General features: G+C 32.9%; 6 protein-coding genes across 6 annotated transcripts; 3 read left to right on the top strand and 3 right to left on the bottom strand.

The window, feature by feature from the left end:
* LOC106110929 (voltage-dependent anion-selective channel-like) lies at positions 1–5,059 on the bottom strand. The gene is made up of 7 exons (XM_013292888.1): positions 4,919–5,059; positions 4,528–4,638; positions 3,104–3,262; positions 2,673–2,836; positions 2,192–2,419; positions 755–963; positions 1–98 (listed from the first exon to the last, which is right to left on the bottom strand). The coding sequence occupies exons 1-7, from the start codon at positions 5,042–5,044 to the stop codon at positions 7–9; spliced, it is 1,089 nt and encodes a 362-aa protein (XP_013148342.1). The 5' UTR covers positions 5,045–5,059; the 3' UTR covers positions 1–6.
* Positions 5,060–5,611: 552 nt separating this feature from the next.
* On the top strand, positions 5,612–9,604 carry LOC106110850 (protein msta). Its single transcript, XM_013292791.1, has 8 exons — positions 5,612–5,961; positions 6,101–6,308; positions 6,374–6,572; positions 6,750–6,874; positions 7,630–7,856; positions 8,037–8,200; positions 8,447–8,639; positions 9,261–9,604. The coding sequence occupies exons 1-8, from the start codon at positions 5,835–5,837 to the stop codon at positions 9,491–9,493; spliced, it is 1,476 nt and encodes a 491-aa protein (XP_013148245.1). The 5' UTR covers positions 5,612–5,834; the 3' UTR covers positions 9,494–9,604.
* LOC106110852 (zinc finger CCHC domain-containing protein 9-like) lies at positions 9,546–11,648 on the bottom strand. Its single transcript, XM_013292793.1, has 4 exons — positions 11,415–11,648; positions 10,372–11,334; positions 10,078–10,185; positions 9,546–9,730 (listed from the first exon to the last, which is right to left on the bottom strand). Exons 1-4 carry the CDS (start codon positions 11,550–11,552, stop codon positions 9,596–9,598), a joined length of 1,344 nt encoding a protein of 447 aa, XP_013148247.1. The 5' UTR covers positions 11,553–11,648; the 3' UTR covers positions 9,546–9,595.
* A 637-nt stretch (positions 11,649–12,285) lies between these two features.
* On the bottom strand, positions 12,286–19,074 carry LOC106110854 (protein PFC0760c-like). The gene is made up of 2 exons (XM_013292795.1): positions 18,667–19,074; positions 12,286–13,006 (listed from the first exon to the last, which is right to left on the bottom strand). Exon 2 carries the CDS (start codon positions 13,001–13,003, stop codon positions 12,290–12,292), a length of 714 nt encoding a protein of 237 aa, XP_013148249.1. The 5' UTR covers positions 13,004–13,006; positions 18,667–19,074; the 3' UTR covers positions 12,286–12,289.
* Positions 15,820–18,219, top strand: LOC106110851 (sedoheptulokinase-like). The gene is made up of 2 exons (XM_013292792.1): positions 15,820–16,607; positions 16,932–18,219. Exons 1-2 carry the CDS (start codon positions 16,327–16,329, stop codon positions 18,037–18,039), a joined length of 1,389 nt encoding a protein of 462 aa, XP_013148246.1. The 5' UTR covers positions 15,820–16,326; the 3' UTR covers positions 18,040–18,219.
* A 136-nt stretch (positions 19,075–19,210) lies between the features above and the next one.
* Positions 19,211–21,674, top strand: LOC106110853 (ubiA prenyltransferase domain-containing protein 1 homolog). The gene has a single exon (XM_013292794.1). It carries the CDS (start codon positions 19,683–19,685, stop codon positions 20,679–20,681), a length of 999 nt encoding a protein of 332 aa, XP_013148248.1. The 5' UTR covers positions 19,211–19,682; the 3' UTR covers positions 20,682–21,674.
* The last annotated feature ends 803 nt before the right edge of the window (positions 21,675–22,477 follow it).

Below are 22,477 nucleotides of genomic sequence, written 5' to 3'. Positions count from 1 at the left end.
GGCCGCCTAGGGCTCCAGCTCGAAGGCGACGCCGACCTTGTGCCCGCCGGCGTTGAAGTTCTGACCGTCGATGGCGGCGGACAGAGTCAGGGTTACGCCTGAAATTCAATACAATGCAATTTAAAACCAAGTACAATCTAATTTTACAATTCCTAGGTATCAAATTGTATTTTACTATCATGCTATCTATATTGTTTTTGATGTCACTTAAAATATCGTATCTAACTTTTTCGATGATAGATTGGGCACACAGAATGTATAAGATTTGCACTTTATATAATACATCAAGCCTATCTATTAAATTCTTTATAGATAAACATCAACAAATTGGCAATAGGAACATTTCCCGTAGGCCTTATATAACGCGTAAGTCGTACGATATCCGACAGTTCTAGATAACGCACAAATGATAAGATGTGGTGATACTAGACAACAACACGAGATCATGTGATAAAAATAGGCCTAAAATAGATCCTATAGATTGTCTTCAGCACTGATTTCACTGTTTGAATTCTGGAGATGATTTTTTTCTGTTACTTAACTATTATAAAATTTATAAAAAAATATACACAAATCTTACTAATATATAAATGCGAAAGTTTAGATGTACTTTTGTTATATTTGGCGTTACTATATGTCTGTTATATTAGGCACAGATGTATGATAGAATAGTTGGGAAGAGCACATAGGTTACTAATTCGACTTGCAAACCAAGTTGAGGGCAACAGTAATGTATAATAAGATGTGAACATACCGGGGCGTAGTTTCTGCTGGTATCCGAGTCCGATGAGGGACTTGTTGTTGACCTTGGCGTGCAGGGAGGCGTCCGCGTCCAGCGCGAACTTAGCACCAACGCCGAACAGTGTGTCGGCTGAGCCGGCGGTCCACCGCATGCTCACGCCGCAGTCGATCTTGTCAGACACCTTCTGGTAGATGGAACCACCAAAGTTCTTGCCATTGTCCCTATACATTAAAAATTACAATTATTTACCATCCACTTTCATTCAGTCAAGAATATATTTGCTCAGTTTAAATAGAATTTAAGTAGGAGCAAAGCTATTTCTTCTGCACCAAGATAGATAAAAATACTTAGATTGTGATGGATGACTCATACCAATAGTTATTTTTTTTTACTCTATCTAATTAAAATACTAGTATTTTTCATTTGAAGCATATCTTAAATCTATATTGAATCTTTGAAGCATTTGTGAATTTAAGAATTTGTTACTGTTTATAACACTGTATAATGATTATTTTTATATAGGTAGTAATTTATCTACAAGGTTGTTTTATAATCATCCAACTTCATTATTGTTTATAACACAGAAGATATATTATTTATATTGAAAACACTTATTTGATTATAATTTAGAATAAAAAACTAGGCGTGTCTGTAGTTTATATTACTTATTATTCATTTTAAGTTTGAATGTAAGTTTGCAAGTTTTTGTTAATTTCTACAAGGTTGTATATTATTGTAATATCTTATTTCTCACAAGATAAAAACAAGAATGAATAATAATGTGTAATTTGCTAGAATTATCTCTTATTTTATTTTCATATAATTATTAAAGAGGAAAGTAGTTCCTTTAGTTATTTAACTATAGAACTATTTTAAGTACACTGTTTTTTACTTTTTTTATACACTCAGTTAAAGTCAATGTGCTAAAATGAATCATCAACATGAATACTAAAATGTCAGTTCAAACTAGTACCAGTTAAAGAGTACCTACCAAGTGTTACATAAGGCTATAAAATGTTATTGTTTCTATGTCCTACTTCATTACCACTTAGATTATCTTTCACATGATTAAGGTTTATGCCTGGTTTTGTTTGACTAATGCAGGCATTGACTGTAAGGACTTAGTAGAACCAGTTAGTGTTTACATTATGTGTCAAATTCTAGAACTACTGGCATAATTGCTGGGCATTAAAATGAAATTTAATTGCTCATTGTTCTTAGTATAGTTTGTTGCATCTGATACATGACTAGTCAAAACAAATGAAGTTATTTATTCATAAGAAGTACAAAATATAGCTTTTTTACTCTTTAAATGGTTTTAATTATTTTTGCAACATTGATCATTTATAATACACTTTTAAAGGCTATTATATAAGAAAGAATAGTTAAAGATTGTTTATTGAATTTAGCTGTTAAAATTGTTTGCGTAATATGGTAAAATTTACTTACACATTGGTGTGCAGGGCAAAGTCGTTGGTCTGGTATCCAAAGGCGAAGTTGTTCTTGCTGAACTTGCCCTTCTGTGTGTCAAACTGGGTGTTGGCACCGGCCAGCCAGCCTTGGTATTTAAGAACTGCAGCCACATCCACAGCTGGTCCGGCCATGTCCAGGTCAAGGTTAGTGTTAATCGCCACCGTCTCATTGGAAAAGGAGGTCTTCAGTTTACCTGTCTTGCTCCTGTGGAAGTTTTCCATGTTAGTTTCTTTTAAATATCTCTAATATGTTTAACTTCTTAATCACATCTTTAATGTAGCTTTAGGACTAGAAGTCTATGTCAAGAAATTGCTGTAATTATTAATCCTTAATTTTTTAGTATCCAGTGTGACAAACAACTAATAAAAATAAGATTTGAGATTTTGATTTTAGTGTGTTGGTATAACCTTTTTTTTAAACTCAGTAGAAATAAGGAGTGAACTAAATCCTAAATTACCCAGTCTGTGGTGCGAAAGTCCCCTCAAGGGTGACTTTAAGGCCAGCGGCGATTTTGTCTTGGATGGTAATGTCGGTAGCAAGGGTGTTGTCTGTGTTCCATTTTTCTGTGAATGTTAGACCATAGTCCTTCACTGCATATTTGGATGAAAGGCTGCCAAATACCTGGAACAATATTAAACAATTTAGTACAAGAATTGATGTATGAATCGTGATATGCATCTTATATAAAATATCAGGATATCATTGATGTGCAAGACAGGGCAATGGAAAATAGTCTTACTACAAATTGAAAGGAGCAAATGTGAAAAATTTAAGTCTAGTCATGTAATACTTTTTTAACTTAATTTAGACAAAAATTTTCAAATTTACTTGAATACTTTGTCTTGAAAAAGGGGAACAGGAATGATTACATAGTATGTGTGAGCATACCTTGCCACTCTCCTGGTTGGAGGTGATGCCACTACTGAATTCTACACCGGATTCACTCTTTGTCTTCAGGTCGAGTTTGAACACACCAAAGTGGTAGCCTTTGCTGAAGACATCATTGGCCTTCTTGCCCAGATCTGCATAGTATGGGGGTGCCATTTTCTGTAAAAAAGAAAAAGTTTAATATCTCATACAGTTCAATAGACATCAATCATGTCTTAAACAGTTTTTTTTTTATTTTTCAACCCAACTATCATCGTTCACACAAAATAAATGGTTTTATAATTTACACACCAATGAAATATCAAGTTTGAATTTTTTTAAAAACCTTATCATAAATTCGCGAACTGCGCCAGTTGTGTCAGGGTCGACTTGGCAAATTTATGTCACTCAATAACGGTATTACATAACACGCAGGTATAACGGGACCCATCACACAGAAAGATACTAATTAAAACAAAATCCCATTATAACATTCATTAAAATAAGATTCGTACGCAGGCCGTGACCGTAAACTTGACCTATCGCCAAAAGATTTTACATTGTCAGCAAGATTTTTATAAATGTGTATTGGTTAGCCATTGGTTATTTAAAGAAATACCAAGCCATAATAAATGCTCTACGGTATAACTATTTAAATGTAATAAATGGATAAGGACAAATAATGTTAAATTACCCTAAAATTATAGATAAATTAATAATCACGTGTATGACGTCAAACGTCCCCGGCTTTATAACGGTACCGATTATATTTATGCTAAATCAATGATATTAACGAAAACAATAATCTTGAAATAATTATGGTAGCTATTTACTTACTGTGTGTTAGGTGATTTCACTTACTGAAACTAGATATACTGAATTCTGTGAATTCCTAGGAATAACTTCACCCCTGTACAACACCACAAGACAATTCTAGTTTGAGAAAAATCTGGCCAGGGGGCGCTTTACCCGGAAATGGGGTTATCGACGTTTTAGGAATTATTTAAATTCAGTGAACAGAAAAAATAATATTTTAGTAAACAATTTTAAAATGATGATTTTTAAGTGTTGTCCAAATTTTAGACTTTATAATTAAAGAGTTATAGCTTTAAATAATTCAATTGTGTTTAAAAGATGTAGGTTTGACTCTGCTCATGACATTTTCTTCATACGTAACGTGTGTAAAGACAATATAATTCTTTTTTTACAAAAAACTTATAAAACTACATTAACAAGAACCTAATTTAGAATATATTTTTACTATTTGATAAAAAATATTAAAATGCCATTGTCTGGTGTTTACTCTCTTTGTCCTTAAATTTTTATTTTGTATCTATGTTACTAAATCAGCGCGCGATTTTTAAAAACAAAAGTTTTGACAAACAAGCGTTCTCGGTCTCGGAACTTATTGTTTACACTTTAAAATGTTTTATTATCACACATACTTTTCCTGAGAAGTTGAAATCCTCATTATCACCCTCATCACCATCGGTTGGGCAATCAACTCTCTCGCCATATTCGTTTTTGCATATGATTTTTTCTCCAAGAGTACCATCCTATAAGTAACAAAATTAAAAATTATTAATCAACATATTAAGCATTTATTTAAAAAAATACATAGAGCTGAATTCTAACCCATGACCGCAAATAAAGATACTATATTCAACGCGCTGCAACACTGGTGCGACTTTATCTTCTTCGTCACACTTAGAGACGTAAAAAATATATAGCGGGACCTTTAGAGATTTCGTATGGGAGATATACAGTGAGAACTAAGTAACTAACTAGTGTTAGTGTACTAGCATCACATCACATGAAACAAAAAAGTTTACTCACATCTCGGAGACACGGTATCGTTTCTTGTGTAACAACTGCAAAAATCTTAGGCAACTTTAAAGTTTGTAATATACCTTCACTGCCCGTTTTGTAATTAACACCAAATAAATATTCAAAAATTGACATTTTTACTTTAAAAAAGCTATGAATAATTATATTTTAAATAAATTGGTTAGTATTTTAATTTGTCATTTGGCAACGCAGGGTAACTAGATCACTTAAAATTTTGAAATAGTTAAATTCTAATTGGCTTTTTTAGTTTCACATGTAGGACATACTCAAAATAACTACAACGTTAGTAATAGACAATCTTTATTAAAATCTTACAAAATATGTGTTATTTTATTAAATGGAGTAGGCAGAGTAAATCATTTTTTAACGTTACAAAAATTTAATTGGCGTTATTGAAGCTTGAAAAGTCAAAACTCAAATTCATCCTGAATGACCTTTGTCGAATGACTAGGCATTGACTAAGTAGGCCGCAGCGATTTGATCGATATTAAGGCAGTTTTACTGCAGAAGTTACATCATGAACTGCGACACACCAAGCTATTGATTCAATAGCAGATGATAAGGTGTTAAGTAAACTGTTATGTTATTTTATATTCATTATTGTTTTTAAACCAAGGTCCTATATCTCTAACTTCGTGTTCGGCTCTACATAAGCGTGTTAATAAAATTTTAATTAGAAACAACTTTAAGATTAATAAAAGAATATTGTTGGTCACTGACCCTAAATGCATATATACCAAGTAGAGTATAAATCATCGTATGTACTCGATATTTCGAATGTTCCATTTCTAGATTAGTAGCAGGTTTATTTTAGCCTCTCCTGGTTGCACGCCAAGGAACATCGCTTCAATCTTCAGCCGACAGTCGAAGCGGATTCATTAGTTAGCGAATCTAATTTATTACGATGGCCGCTAAACATTATGACGTATTACGAGACGACAAATACGGTCGATATTTAGTTGCCAACAAGGACTTAGATAGTGGTGAATTAATATTCACGGACCTACCATTCGCTGTTGGACCTAAAGCAGGCAAGTGCTGTAATACATGTAAAATTCTGACGATTTTAATATGTTACGTCAGATCGTCCTGTCGCGTTAAAAGGAGCGTTCCTTATTAATCTTCTTAGTCAAATATCCTTTAGCGATAATACGCCTCATCTGCGAACAGATACTCCTCCATTATGCCTTAGTTGCTACTGTCCTGTGGAGAATACATTGTGCTCTCGGTGCGGCTGGCCGGTATGCGGAGCGCAATGCGAACGATCGCCCCAACACGCCGCCGAATGTGAGATCTTTAGCTCAGTTAAAGTGCGCTTCCAGCCAGTGACTGACTGGACAGCTAGCGCTCCCCAACTTGACTGCATCACACCTTTGAGGTAAATACACATTTAGCAACAAGACGCAAATACTAATACGAAATTAAAATATTCAACCATTTCAGATTACTTCTAGCAAAAGAGAAAGATTCAGAGCGATGGCAGAAAGAACTAGAAATGATGGAGGTACATTCGGAGGCGCGGCAGCAGCGGCCTTTGTGGTCCGTGGATCAAGTCAATATCGTGAACTTCCTGGTCGTCCACTGCAAGCTAGGAGACCGCTTCAGCAAGGAATTGGTGGAGAAGGCTTGCGGTATACTTGAGGTAATACCTAATGTTTATTGATAAGAATAGACTTCAAATGAATATAATTAAAAATTTTATTACCGCAGAAAGATATAACCATGCTTAAAAGCCACAGAAAAACAGCTTATTAAGCAGTCCTCAATTTCTGCTAAGTACGTTATCTTAAAAACTTTTGATTTAGCTTTATTTATGTAGGTAAATGCAGTAGAAATACCATCCCGAGGTGGATTCAGTATACGCGCAGTGTACCCGCGCCTGGCCATCGCCGCGCACAGCTGCGTGCCCAACATCGTGCATACCATCCTACAGGACAATTACAAGTACTGTACATACTATAAACCACTAATAGCCGGTTTCTCAGCTACATTTAACCATTCGTTAGTGTTTTTGCTTCGATAACATCATGGAATGTGTTTCCGAACTACGTATCTTGAGTTTTACTCCCTTTGAAATTAAGTTTATCTCAACATTAGTGAAATACTAGGTAATGATAAAATAAATGGAAACATTAGATACTCATTATAAATAAAATATAAACTATTCTTTATATACCAACAATTCTTGTGCTAACAAACCAAACCAACAATCCATTTGAAAAAGCTATTTTTTTCAAGTTATACAATTAGCATTTTATCCCTAACGTGCTTTTTTTTCTTTTTTACGTTTTAATATAGTGTCATATAACATAATGTTTGAACGGTTTTACTAACAAAATATAAGGAGTGGAAAGCTGCCAATTTTCTGTCGGGAACGCTTTGTCTTTTGTTTTAATTATCTAATTTTAAACCGACCTTTTGAAACGTTAACTAATAAAACACATTTGTCTGGGAGTATTGAGAAATATTTCATGCCCCAAAAAAAAAAACTCTGTTAGCAGCTTATAATCTATGCTTAGAATTAATACCATTACTAGCTTTCGCACGCGACAGTCCGCGCGGAATTATCAAAAGAAACAAAAGTAAGTAGCCTGTCTTCTTCCAGACTATCCTTCATATCTATGCCAAATTTCATCGTGATCCATTAAGCCGTTTAGGACACAAACTCTACCAAATAACGCATATTAATTGCATTACAGGGTAGAAGTAAGAGCGGCAATACCTATGAAGCAGGGTGACCCTTTACATCTATCTTACACGCACGCTCTCTCGCCTACTATCGTGCGACGAGAATATCTCTTAGAGTCCAAGTTCTTCAACTGCGATTGTCCGCGTTGTTCTGACCCTACAGAATTGGGCACACATCTTAGTACTGTTAAATGTAGCAAGTGCGATAATGGTGTTATTTTATCTACGAATCCTTTAGGTGAGAAATAGCACAAAATATTGAGGTGTCTGTTCATATTGGTTGTTATTAGAAAGCAAACCCACTATGATAAATTTTCAACATCGAAAAACATGTATATTTAAAAAAAAATACCATTTTTTACACACATTGAGTTCCGTAATTCAAAAAGCAAGTACAATACATGGACAATTATTTCAGACAATGAAGCACAATGGCTTTGCACAGAGAAGACGTGTGGTTTCAAGACTTCTGGCAGTGCGATGCGTAAGATGTTATCTGTGGTACAAGCCGAAGTCGATCTACTGGACGCCTTAGAGCCTGGACCACAGGCTATTGAACAGAGAGAGGCTACTCTCAATAAAGTACGATAAGCGGTAACATTGTATGCTCTTAGTGATACGGTATATTACGCTACCATAATGTACATCGACCCTTAGAAACAGGATACTATCGTTCTGTAGAGCGCTATCTCTGTCACTCAAACTAGCACAGAACGTGTCACAGAGATATGAAATATTTTTTGTGCACGTCGTTACGGCAGTTGATTGAATTGAAATCAAAAAATACTTACGTAATAAATGTAATAATTTGTTAATTGTTGTTTCCAGTATAAATCAGTTTTTCACCCGCGTCATTCGATCCTTATATGCATTAAGTACGCGTTGGCGCAAATGTACGGGCGCGTGGCGACCTACTCCATTGATGAACTAACAGATGTGATGTTAGAGCGCAAGGCTGAATTCTGTAGACTAGTGCTGAAGACTCTAGCTGTTATCATACCTGGTGATAATCGGATGAGAGGTAACGTAGGTTTTATAATAGAAATGGAATAAGCAGCATATAAATTACTAGCGGTCCGACCACGTTTTGCATGGGACGTTTATTTTAAATATTTTGCAACAATATGAAAATAAAATATTGTTTGTCACACAGCGACAATATGTCTTTCTAATGGTAAAAGAATTTTTGAAATCTGTCCAATAGATTTTTAGTTTATCCATTACAAAAATACAATATTTTAGATTACCCAACAGTTATTACGATTTTTGAACTTTTTTTTAATGATATAAAAAAGTTTTTTTTTTAAATAACAAGAGGTGGCAATCGAGCAAGCGGCCACCTGAATCCGCCAAAATGGCGAAGCGACCGCTGCCCACAGACATCCGCAATTGCAGATGCGTTGCCTACCCTTATCCGACAGAGGAGGAGATGCACATAAAGAGGATATTTCCCCTTCCTATGTATCTCCTTCTCCGTCAAATCCACTTCCCCTTCGCATCCTCTCCTTACGAGAAAAAGGTGGTAAAGAGAAAGGGACTTAAATTAGGCAGTGATGATATTGTTGGGCAGCTTTTATCAAAGATCATCAAATTTAAATACTCTGTTTAAAATGTTATGTTTATGCCTAATCTCTGTTTACAGGTATGATTTTATATGAATTGCATGCACCACTGATGTATCTCGCAAGGAATGAATACAGTATTGGCCTTATAACAAAGGAGAAGTTGAAGGATCGATTACAAGAGCCCATTCAATGTCTTGCTGATGCTGAGAGGATCCTAAGTCGGGAAGACCCACAGAGTCCCGAAGGAATGACCGGGCTAATTGCTGCTCAAAGCTTAGAACAACTAAAAGCAAGCCTAGACGCCATATAATTCAAAGAACTTACTAATATTAAATTTCAAAAGACATTATAACATAGACTAGTTTATAAGCAAAGTTGTTTCCATAAGATATTTATTTTAAAAATTCATATGTTAAAATTTGATTTTCTTGGGTTTTTTAATTGTATCTGTAACATTATTCCCAGTTTTTTGAGCTATATCTTCTAGATTATCGGAAGCACTTAATGTATTCAGTTTTATTGAAGTTTCCTCTCTTTTGTCTTTCATCTGAAAATTTACAGAAATTTAAAATTATTATTTTGTTATAGTATACTGCCTATACAATCATTAATCACATACTGTGCTGACCCTCCATAAGGGATAAGGGCAAGTTGATGATGATGATGATAATGACAATCATAAAAGAAGGCACAAAACTTTAGTCATATCTGTTTTAACACCATCTTCTATGCTGTCTTATTAAACACTAAAATTGCTAAAAAATGAAACTAATTCCTTTTAGAACATTAAAAAGTAATGTAATACAGGCAAAGAAACTGCCTCTAAAACAGGATTTTTTGTTCTATGTTAGGCTATATATTACATAATATATGCAAATGAATATTTTTACTTACAGTAGGACAGTCCTTCTTCAAGTGAGTTACATCACCGCAAAGTTTACAACAACCACCATTCGGGTACAATCCTTTTGGATTATCAGGACATTGCCGAGCAATGTGACCCTGGAAAGGATTGCAAAAAATAAATTAACATATTTTCAAACAACAATTCCTAAAACAACCACAAAACAATTTCGATTTTATGTCATAAGGTGAACAAATTAACAAGTGGTCAGCTAGTCATCAAAGTAATGAAGCTATGAAATAATTATTTTAAGTACAATTTTTTAAATACATAAAACAACTTACAGCTTCTTTACATATAAAGCAAGTAGCAAATCGGAACTCCTTATCTCTCTGCACTTTGCATTCAAACTGTCTATGTTCAGTGGAGCCACATTTGAAGCAAACTCCTTCAGCGCTATCCACTCCTGGTATTTTAGACTTTAGTTCTGGACAATCTGAAAGATTATGACCACCTTTCCTGCAATTGTAGCAAACCTCACGTTTCATTCTCGCTAGAGCTTTTTCAGCTCGTCTTCGTTCCAGTTTCATTGTCCTTTGTACTTCACTTTTAGGTATACCTTTCTTAATCATATTGTTTTTCAATTCTGTTAGTCTTTCAGCATCCTTCTTCATAATAGGGAAGCCATCAAATCTGATCAATTCAATTTCTTTACCATTTACTATTAATTGGAAGCTTCTATCATTTACATCTTTCCTTCGAGTAGGTTTTTGATTGCTGTTTTTCTTTTTTTTAACCTGTGAATTGTTTTTGTTACTTACAGTTTCTTGGACGGCATCGGTTTTAGTACTTTGGCCCTCCTTGGTTTCATCATTTTTATTATTGTTTTGAGATTGCTGTGACTTCTTCTTTTTAGTCTTCTTTGATAAATTACCATTTGGTAATTGCTCCGTGTTATTTAATTCGACTTTTTCAACTGAATTGTCAACATGGTTTTTATCTTCATTATTTTGGACTGTTACCTTATTTTTCTTATCCTTTTTCTTTTGTTTTACTGAAATATTTGTTTGATTGGTGTCGTCGGTTTGTCCTTGCGTTTCATTACTTGACTGGCTCTGAGTTTCTTCAAATGTCTTTTTGTTTTTATTTTTCTTTTTATGTGATTTCTCATTTTGTTCAACTTTATTATCATTATCTATCTTCTTATTTACTTCTGCTTCCGGAAAGTCACACCAAGTAGCTTTTCGCTTTTGTACTTTCTGTTCTTTTAGGAAATTTGAGTAGTTATCTATTCGCTTTTGTTCAGCCTGTAATTGTAATAAATATGATTTTAGGTTATGTGACCGAAAACTAAAATGAATGTAGCAGTAATTTTAGATTGACTTACCTCTTCTCTGTTTTTTGCTTCCTCAGATTCTTTTTTTGATTGTATGATCTGCTCTTTCATAACTTCCCATGGTGTACTATCTTCGGGAGCTTTTTGGTTTGAAGACTTGGAGCCTTTTGCTCTAGCGAATCTTGTCATAGTTAATTTCCGATTTTATAACTTATTTAACAATTATCTCAAATATAATAAAACTCATTCAACAACACGTGTTTTTCTATACGATAATATTTTATTCACTTGTCTAAATAAAAAAAAAACAATATGTCAGTGTCAACTGCCAACGATTAGTCAGTGTTACAAGATTTGAGTTTTTCAATCGTATATTTGGTGAATATAACGTCGATATTATTAATTTTGTATTCAGAAAAATACAAGTGTCTTTTTTGTCTAAAAAAATATTGCATTAATGCTAGTGACTTGCTATAATTAATTTCTTATCGAAAAGGTCACTCAGAAATCTGGATCTCACCCAGTGATACTAAGAATAGGATTGGATTTCAATGACCGTTTTACGGAACAAATCATTAATTATAAGATGTAGACTGTAGAGGAGATCACAGTAAGTCTTTTTAGGACGCATTTAAATTTAAATACTGTATGTACCAAACCAAACAAATATTTTTGAGGTTCTCATACACTTCACCTTTTTGTTCATCGCTTTAATGATAAATTCCTCGTTTGAAACAAAAACAACATTTTAATGAACTTGTCCGAACTCCTAATGTAATAATAATCTTTGTAGAAAAAATACTTTATATTTTTTAAGGTAAATACTTCATATTACATTAAAAAGGCGAATTCACAGCATTCGAATAAATGTCATCCGAGCCTGAACCTACTAGGGACTAAATTAAATGAAAAATATCAACAAATTGTTATTTTGGTTTCTTTTTATTTGAACTTAAACTAGCTTCAATCAATTGCACCCAGTTTTCATATTGTTTATTGTCATCTTCTCCTAATTCATCACAAAACTTATCGATATCTTCATCTTTTACATCCTCTTCTTTTAATAAATCACTATTATATTCTTTTATTTTCTTGAAAGGTTTACTTTTATTGGTTTCATTATTAGACGTTACTTCCTGAGGTTCATCGTCAACAAATATTATCTTTTTCGGTGTTCCGCTATTACTTTTTGCTTTAAAATTAATGCTAGACTGTACATCACTTTCACTGGCTTCGATTACATTTTTAATATTATCTTTCGAAAGTCCATCTTTTATTTTTTTGCCCTTCCTTTTTTTACTACTCACTTGTACTACACTAATTTCATTGTCTTGTTTTTCAACAACGTCTGCAGTAATTTTGTCATCCAGTATTTTAACTTTTTTTTTCTTATTGTTGGATTGTGCACCTGTTTCACGATCTTCGTTTACATTTTCTATAACGTCGTCCGCAATCGATTTTTTAGCTTTTTTATCTTTTCTTTTTTTACTAATACTACACTGAACATCAGTATCATTGTTTATGTTCACACTTGTAATAACATCATTCGAGATTCCATCTTCGATTGTTTTGCTCTTTTTCTTTTTACTTGCATCAATACTGTCCGAATTATTATCTTGGTTTTTTCTTTTCTTACCCATTACCTGAAATCAAATCGGTAATACATTTTAATATCAAATATTCTGATATAGATATAATGTTCTGGAAAAACGATATTTAAACAAATAAAAAATTTCACAACTATAACCATAAATATGAATATATAGAGCAAAATGTGTTTCAGAACAGTACAAAATTAAAATAAATTTTGTCTATTAACTTCTCAATGTCACTAGCTTGTGTACTTTTGTCTTTATCTTAATTAGCATGTAAATTTCTGTTTGGATGTTGTTCAATTGTTCGTCTAATAGACCTACATCTGCAGTAAAAATTTAACTACAATTTATTTATATAAATAATCCACGAATACTCTTGGAGCAATTCAGAACCAAACGTTAGCGCCGTGTGCTTATAATAAATTAATTTTATCGACTTAACATATACAAGTAGCCGAGAATACTTAGAACAGAAAATAAGAATCAAAATAAATATCAGTTTGCGTCTGTCTGGTTTAAAAATAAAGCGGGCGCTAGGAAAAAAAATCTTAAATTATATTATTAACACAATAAGACACAAAAAAGTCTCAGTACAGGCAAAATAACGGATTATTTTCTTCCTACGCTAACCCTTTCAGTGCTGTATCGTAAAATATCCCTATGGGGTCGATTATGACGTAAATAATGCAACTGAAGTTTAAGTACAAAGTCAGCGACTTTTAGATCATAATACATTAATGACAACAAGTTGAAGGCCGTGTTTCCATCCATTTACGTGGGTGCCTTCAGAGCAGTGTGAATCGGCACTTCTATGCAAGCGCGTACCACCCTTCGACCATATCTTCACTTAAGTATATATGGGTTCGCGTTCAAGCGCTGATTTATAATTAAAAAATAGCCAATTGAATAAAGATATTTTATAAATAAACGTTAAACGTGACCACAAGTCATAAGAGCAGGTATCCTCGATGACTGTTGGCTGACACCTACTGGATCACGTGCGAGTGCACCACGAGATACAACTCATCTTTCAGTAAATTATTTTGACATACATTTAAAGATAATTTATCTCAGTAACTTCCCGCACTAATTGTAAAGAAGCAGTTTGAGAAAATTGCAATACGCAGCGAATAATTTGATTCAAAATGTTTGTCGTGTTTTATTATTTTAGTGTATTTAAACATGCATTACCACTGCTTAGTAGATTGCAAAAATATATTACCTTTCCGCTCTTTCCTTTTGAAATACCTGAAGAAATAATAAGTTTTTGTACAGACATTTCTGCAATGGAAACACTCTGACGTGTAAACATTCGTGACACTAAACGCATTATCACGTGTGATTCATGGTCATGTGTTTAATTTATAAACAGTTGTCGAATCGATAAATTATGTATGATACATTAAACTGCTATTAAACCAGAAAAGATATAATAACTTATATTCAATTCATATTATAATGGGCTGTCTGACTTTTCAAATAAAAAATAAAACTGGAAGAAACATTTATTTACGAACATAAATGTAAAACACATTTACATATTATGCCAGTGGTTTGTTCCTCGGATAAAGCAAACATGAAGAATGTATCAAAATAGATCAATTCTTTTAAAGTCGATCGATTTGATACACATGTAGAAAAAATACAATTCTTGATACTTCTATTACTCATTGAAGCGTAGATAATGCTGATTACAATGGAATTACAATCGGTAAAGTATGTTATACATAATCTTGATATCTTCAACCAAACCTTAGATATAAAATATAACAATACATATTATAACAAACATTTAAAAACTAATCAATATGTTTTTGAGTCCGATACCATGTAGTGTCGGTGTTAGCTCTACTGGCGACCTGGGAGATATTTGTACGGTATTCACGTTTTTACTATGGCAATGGGTAAGACTCTTATGTGAGAGTAATTCGCATACCTGTAGCGTCCCTATCTGTCAGACACCCTAGATAACATTAACGATGACCTTCTTAGATACCAAATCAAAAGTTAATGGATTACGATCACACACATCTCTTGCATCGGGCCTTACGTAAAACTACAATGCAACACTCACTGCACGAAAGAGTGACAAAGTACAGCAAATCACGACAATTGGGGGGACTTAAGTGTCGTTTTCCATTATACAATTATTACAGTAAATATAGCTCACTCATACATCGTATTCACAAGTAGTACATCGTTATCCTTGCGGGAGGTCGTAGCCATAAAGTACAAAGCAAATGGACTGTGACGATAAATAAAGTAACAAACTTACAGCCACATTCTAAACGCTTGTTTGTGTACAAACTGGCCTAAAGAACGATGTAAACGATTATTACATCCATAGTGCACAAAATGGATCTAAAATTAAAAATAAAATATTCAGTTGTAAGTGGTCTGAAGCTCCCATATACACTAACTATGGGTGATGGGAGTGATGTTCTCTTTAAAGTAATATTTTACATTTATGTTTTAGTTAAACGGAGTATGAAAATAATCCAAATGAGCGAAATCGTAGTGCAAGCTAAATTAGTAACAGGCAAATGTATGATAATGTTGAAAGAAATTTGGACGAAGAACTAATATTTCTCAAATAGAACATATTTAAAAAGTCATTATTTATCTACAGTCACTACGAACTACACGAGGATAATGGTTTTATATTGCTTGTTTATATTAAATGGATAAGGATAATTATGATTAACTAGCTATCGCCCGCGACTACGTCCGCGTGGAATTAAAAAAAACAAAGTGAGTAGCCAATGTGTTCTTCCATACTATCCTCTACATCTATATCAAATTTCATCGAAATCCATTTAACCGTTTAGGTTGCTAACTCTAACAAACATCCGTCCATCCATCCATCTAAACTTTCGCATTTATAGTATTAGTATGATTAATTTAACTAGAAGCTATAATTTCAATTGCATTCACAAACTAGAAGACGAAATAAAGGACTTTCCAAAACAGCATGATTTATCTCTTCTTACTTCCATCACCTGTATTACATGATAAAAGATGATTTGTTACTTAAATTCCAATCATAAATATGCACTGTATAAATGAAAACAATATAAACGCTTATCATGATGGTTTATCAGAATTTATTTATTGCTTTTAATTAACGGTGGGCTGAAGCAGTAGTGGGCGATAGAAAAATCAGCCACTCCATGATGTATGTCATATACACAGACTTTACGTAACGTGAGGCGTCGCGATGCGGCGCAGTCATTCGGTCCCAGACCCAGTGTAGAACGGACGTATCGGAAATTCCACATTTAGTTCCCGCTATCAAGCATATCAGACAAAAATACGGCATTGCGACGCTGTATTATTTCACTCACAGTATTCAAAATAAACAATTCAATATGCCAGATAAAAAATATGTTCTTGGCATGGATATTGGCACGACATCAGTGAAAGTGTGCGTCTACGATCCAAAAACTAAGGAAATAATCGCGAAACAGAGTAAGGACACCGCAGCGAATATACCAAGCGATCAAGGCATAGAAGGGAACAAACAGGATGTTCCTAAAATAGTGTCAGCCGTACATTACTGCGTGTCCCGGCTTCCGAGGGATGTTCTACGACATGTCACGAGAATTGGCGTCTGTGGTCAGATGCACGGAGTCGTCTTATGGAATAACGGGTAAAACTACCAAATATGTTTTCATTCGACTTTGAAGTGGTATAAGAATTGTCAAAATTAGTTAAACACCTATTGAAGATAATTTTTCGTAACAATTCCATATGATGAATATGCTACAATATAATACAAAGTTTATATTATCTCTTACATAAAGGTTATTAAATTTTATGTGTCTCATTTAAATCTACGTTACCATTACATTTTAACATAAAGAAAAATATTCATAACTAAATGCTAATTTGACTTGCACCCTGTCTCTATTAAATTCCTAATTAGTCTGTATTTCATATTTTATTAATATTCATGTATTTATTGACTTCACAGGGCATGGGAAAAGGTAGAAAAAGAAGGAGTAGTCATGCGTTATGAAGCTACAAGAGAAAAAATGTCCGCCTTGTATACATGGCAAGATACAAGGTGTAAGCCAGAATTTTTAGAGTCATTACCAAAACCTGATTCACATTTAAATTGTTGCTCTGGATATGGTTGTGCAACATTATTATGGATGCTACATAATAAGCCGGAGAAACTGAAGAGCTTCACACATTCATCAACAGTTCAAGACTTCGTAGTAGCAATGCTCTGTGATTTAAAAGATCCAGTTATGTCAGATCAGAATGCTGCCAGCTGGGGTTATTTTAATACAGAAAAAAATGAATGGAATCATGACATTCTTAATTCAATTAACTTTCCTACTAACCTTTTGCCTAAAGTTGTTAAAAGTGGTGAAATTGCTGGAGTACTGAGTGAATCTTGGAATGGTATCCCAGAGGGAACTCCTGTCGGTGCAGCTCTAGGAGATTTACAATGTTCAATTATTGCAACATTAGAAAATAGAGAGGATGCAGTTTTGAATATTTCAACTTCTGCTCAACTTGCTGTTGTTGTTAACGGTATTCAAGATGTTGGATGTAAGACTGTTGAACACTTGCCTTATTTTAACAATACTTACTTACTAGTAGCCGCATCATTAAATGGAGGCAATGTACTCGCCACATTTGTAAAAATGCTTCAACAGTGGATGCTTGAATTTGGATTTCCTATACCACAATCAAAAGTTTGGGAAAAACTTATTGCTCTTGGCTTAGAAGCACCTACAACATCTGCCATGAAAATTTGCCCACATTTATTGGGAGAAAGACATGCACCTGCTTCTAAAGCAGCCGTTGAAAACATTGATCTTTCAAATATTCAATTGGGCTGTGTTTTTAAATCTCTATGTGATAGTATTATAGACAATTTACATATAATGATGCCGAAAAGGATATTACAAAATGCAAACATTAAAAGGATTGTAGGCAATGGATCCGGGTTGTCTCGGAATGCTGTGTTACAAAGAGCAGTAGAACATTTCTATAGTCTGCCATTAGAATTTACATCAGGTGGAGATGCTGCCAAAGGCGCTGCTATTGCTGTCTTGGAATCTGAATAAATTATGCGTGTTCCTAATTATATCAATTTAAAATATATCTTTACTTCCCAATTTAAACACATATTTTATCAGACCTAATATAAAGGACCATAAATATGATTATGTTAATATTTTGTTTGTATTGTGTATAATATTTACATACTGATTTCTACTGTGAAAAATATACGCAAAGTATCACATTGTTGTTGTCTTATGTATCCTTTAATTTATGTACAATTGCTCAAATTAATAATTTACAAGGCTAATATAAAATCATTAAAATGTGAGAAGTGAAATGTAATTGTATCCATTATTTCCTTACTTTTACATAATCATAATACATAAAACAAATAGTACATAACGTTTACCTTAGAAGCAGCAAGCAGCATAGCTATTGTGCTGTGTAAAATGTCAGTATTTACGCACATATGGTATAAAAACGTATTTATAGCCACGAATTTGAAATAATTGCTTGGCCTTTAGCTTCATTTTAATATAACGATATTTAATTAAAGTATAAAATCAAATTAGGTGTGTAACAAATAACCTAAAATGTTATATCATTTACCATAAGTGTGGATTCCGTTTACATAATTAATCACTGGATTACTTTATAGGTGTTAATCTTAGGTATTACAATTTATTTACCTTTTCGGAGTCAATCAAAAACACTTGATCAATTTGTCCACTTCTCGAACACAGTTTTTGAAGTTTGTTTTCTATTTTGAAAGTTGTGTTTTGTGTTGTCAGTTGTCAATCTTTCTTGCAGTTGTTAAGGATGCCATGTTTTCGATTTTATTTGAATCAAAATAATCGATTTCAACACACACAAATAATGACATCTTTGTACACTTTGATAATACCAGTACAATATGTAATTACTGTACGGAACTCCCAATCATGACATTAAGATAAACAAGGATTTTTAGTCCGGTGAGAGAGGCACTCCTGTCGGTTGTTTCTTCCAGAAATATGAAAAGCCTTAAGAATATAGAAAATGACTTAAAAGGTCTACTTGTAAGCTGGGCAGTCCAATGACTGAAGTAGCGTTCTACTTTTGTGGCCAGTTTGTCACTCTGCCGCAACTAGCATAGTGCAATCGGACGTACTGACGAATAATTGCACAGGAATCATACATTGACTATTTTAGATAGAGGATTATTATCTGGAAGTGACGAAACCATAGAGAAATGTGACATTGACAACAGTTGACAAGTTGACAATACAAGAATGACGTTTTACATTATCATCATTTATCATTTAAAAATTCAATTTAAAGATTCTTTTCTTTGAAATAGATAGCGGTGGTTGTACGAAAATCATTCGTGTCTAAATCTGGGATACCTATTAATTACTTCATAGTATAACAGTACACGAAATCGTTATTTTACTTTACTCTGATTAGACAAGACGATTCGGAAAACCAGTTTTGATGTTTGTATACGTTATACCTCTTCTAATTTAAAGTAATCTTAGTAATAACGGTTGTGGTTAAAATTACTAGTGTTTATGCGTAATTTTTATTTTTGATATGCCACATGAGCATTTCGTAAAGCGACTAGAAATCAAAGTGAATTAAGTCATTTTTCATCAATCTATCCTGATTTTTCAAAGTTAAGCGTAATTTGGAGGTTATATTTTTGCTCACTTCGGTATCCGTCAAAATGAAAACAAACAAGAAGAACGATGATGACATTTCCACAGAAGATGGTAATCTTCTCCAGCCACCGAATGAAGAAGTATCGTCTTCAAGAAATCCGCTAATGAAAGTAAGAACATACGTACTTGCGTTGCGGCCGTGGTCTTTGAGTGGAAGCTTGTTACCTACGTTACTGGGTGCTGCACTATCATACCGACTGCCCGGAGAGAGTGGATTCAGCTGGGTAACATTACTTCTGACCCTTTGTACCGTTATTCCCGTACACGGAGCGGGTAATGTAGTTAACACATACTTTGATTTTGTCAAAGGCATTGACAACCGCAAATCCGACGACAGAACTCTTGTTGACCGTATACTGAGTATTGATGAAGTGGTATCATTAGGAGCTATATTGTACATGGCAGGTTGTGCATTCTTTTTACTTTTAGTTATCTTGTCACCTGCCAGAATGGAACATCTAGCTTTAGTGTATTTCGGTGGCTTGTCATCCTCATTTCTTTACACTGGTGGAATAGGCCTAAAATATATAGCTCTGGGTGATATTGTAGTTCTAGTCATATTTGGACCAGTGGCTGTTGTGTTTTCATTTCTGGCACAGACAGGTAGAGTTGACTGGCCAATTATTTACTATGCTATACCCCTTGCTCTCAACACTGAAGCTATATTACATAGTAATAATACAAGGGACTTAGAAATAGATAGTAAGGCTGAAATTGTTACATTGGCCATTCTAGTAGGTAAAACAGCCTCATATTTACTGTATGCGTTTTTGTTGTTTACTCCGTACATAATGTTTGTGGTTGCATCTGTGAGGTGTTCTCTTTGGTTCTTATTGCCTATGTTAACTTTACCTCGAGCATTTGACATCGAGAGGAGGTTTAGATGTTTGGACACAATGCAATATGTACCGCGTCAGACAGCGAGATTAAATTTCTATTTTGGTATGTTGTATATAATTTCTTGTTTATTTGCTAATAGACTACCATTTTTATTAAGACAGTAATATGACTACATGTTAATTGCAATATGTACTTATTGAGCTTACAACAAACAATGCATATAGACTGTCTACAAATTTATCATTTCATTGCAATTTACATGCTTTGAAACACTATGTAGTTTATATTAGAATTTAATGGTAAATTATTGTAAGATGTGGCTACTATATTCTTAATTATACTAAAGGCTTTTAATGTAGGAGATTGCTTCAAAAATAGAATAAAGGATTTTGGACCAAAAATGTTAATTACTTTTAAAATTCTGTCTATAAAACTATGTACTATGGTCGCAAATTGTAAATACTAACAATACATTTAAATAGAAGTATTATGTAAATAAAATAATGGTTAAATCCTGATTAATATTTCAATGCTATTATATGTTGATAAAAATATATAACAATAAATTCCTGTTTTAAAGGCAGCTAAATGCAATTTATACAACATTATTAAATTATAAGTTAGACAATTTTATCTTTTGTATAAATTGATTTTGTAATTACATGATTATGTTGGTGTTAATTTTATTACTATTAAAACTGTCTTCTGTAAGTCACAAGTAGTTTATGAAGCATGTACCATTACTTGGGTTGTATTCAATAGTCATTTAGTCTAATTTTGACTTCTATGATTTAGCATAACTATTTTTAACATCTTTTTAAAGATTAGTGTAAGAATAGATTTACAGGATGCTGTGAACACTAAGATGCTTGTTGATAACACCAACCGGTCTTTACATATGATAAATAGCTCGAGTCAAATGAATTGTAATCATGTTCTATTGAGTTTTTTATACATTTTATCTGAATGTTAGCTGTGTTAAGATATTTGTAGTGAAATCTATGTCAACATTGATATTTGGTACAATAGATGATATGACAATTTTATCTCTTGAAGCAAAAAATATATTTATAAATGAAATAAGATTGTACCAATAGTATAGAATGGATAGCTTAATTTTTCAGTAGTTTTATTTGAATTTTATCAACTTTATTATCTTTTATTTTCTAAGACATTTAATTTCTTTCAGTTTTGACTTTTAAATATGATATTCTATTTATTTAAAAAAATATGTGTGCATTTATTAGTTTTTCATGTCACTTGATATAAATCATCTCTCAAATCTTTTGTAATCTCATATCTACCTCTTTGTAGTCAATCGTGTCTCGAAATAATCATGACTTTTTGTATGACTAACTTTGCTTTTAATATTACAAAGTTTATTATAGATGCTACTGTTATATAATATTAAAATTGACAATAAGTTATTTACTAAAAATTTTATATTAGTTTGAAAATTATATTGGATTTTATACATTTAAGATTTTTATTTTATTTCACATTGGCTTTTTCCCCAAGTGTAAGTTTGAAATGGGTTATAAATGAAGTTGTAAATAAAACAATCGTTTCACATTTATTACATTTTACTGAATTAACATAAGAGACCATTATCATATAATAATTGTAGATACAAAGATAAATACAAATAATATGGTACACTTGAGACCACAATTTTATATAAATTGGTTTGACGCAGGAATGCCCTTTTAAAATGACTTGGCAGTGATCAACACAAATTCATTTACATAGAAAATTATCTAAAATGTGTAAAGATCCATTCATTATACTAACTAAAGGAACGAAAATTGTAATTAGATATATGAAATTGTCGCAATCAACATTTATATTATTCAAATAAACATACAATTTCATATAAATTTTTATTTAAAAAAAATACTAACATTCCATACTATGTGTTTTATATAGTTAAATGTAAATGATTTAACTAACAAAGGATAAA

This window comes from Papilio polytes, unplaced genomic scaffold, assembly GCF_000836215.1.
Source record: "Papilio polytes unplaced genomic scaffold, Ppol_1.0 DF824191.1, whole genome shotgun sequence".
In the NCBI taxonomy this organism is placed as follows: domain Eukaryota; kingdom Metazoa; phylum Arthropoda; class Insecta; order Lepidoptera; family Papilionidae; genus Papilio; species Papilio polytes.
The sequence above is the reverse complement of the archived record's forward strand: the minus strand, read 5'-3'. Positions and strand labels throughout refer to the sequence as shown.

Coding starts and splice junctions, on each gene's coding strand:
- LOC106110851 (XM_013292792.1), top strand. CDS start 16,327: ATGCCAGATAAAAAATATGTTCTTGGCATGGATATTGGCACGACATCA. Junction 16,608..16,931: donor GTCGTCTTATGGAATAACGG/GTAAAACTACCA, acceptor TTGACTTCACAG/GGCATGGGAAAAGGTAGAAA.
- LOC106110853 (XM_013292794.1), top strand. CDS start 19,683: ATGAAAACAAACAAGAAGAACGATGATGACATTTCCACAGAAGATGGT.
- LOC106110852 (XM_013292793.1), bottom strand. CDS start 11,552: ATGACAAGATTCGCTAGAGCAAAAGGCTCCAAGTCTTCAAACCAAAAA. Junction 11,335..11,414: donor AAGCAAAAAACAGAGAAGAG/GTAAGTCAATCT, acceptor TTACAATTACAG/GCTGAACAAAAGCGAATAGA. Junction 9,731..10,077: donor TGAAGAAGGACTGTCCTACT/GTAAGTAAAAAT, acceptor GTAAATTTTCAG/ATGAAAGACAAAAGAGAGGA.
- LOC106110850 (XM_013292791.1), top strand. CDS start 5,835: ATGGCCGCTAAACATTATGACGTATTACGAGACGACAAATACGGTCGA. Junction 6,309..6,373: donor GACTGCATCACACCTTTGAG/GTAAATACACAT, acceptor CAACCATTTCAG/ATTACTTCTAGCAAAAGAGA. Junction 6,573..6,749: donor AGGCTTGCGGTATACTTGAG/GTAATACCTAAT, acceptor TTATTTATGTAG/GTAAATGCAGTAGAAATACC.
- LOC106110929 (XM_013292888.1), bottom strand. CDS start 5,044: ATGTCAATTTTTGAATATTTATTTGGTGTTAATTACAAAACGGGCAGT. Junction 4,639..4,918: donor CGATACCGTGTCTCCGAGAT/GTGAGTAAACTT, acceptor TGTTACTTATAG/GATGGTACTCTTGGAGAAAA. Junction 3,263..4,527: donor ATTTCAACTTCTCAGGAAAA/GTATGTGTGATA, acceptor TCTTTTTTACAG/AAAATGGCACCCCCATACTA.
- LOC106110854 (XM_013292795.1), bottom strand. CDS start 13,003: ATGGGTAAGAAAAGAAAAAACCAAGATAATAATTCGGACAGTATTGAT.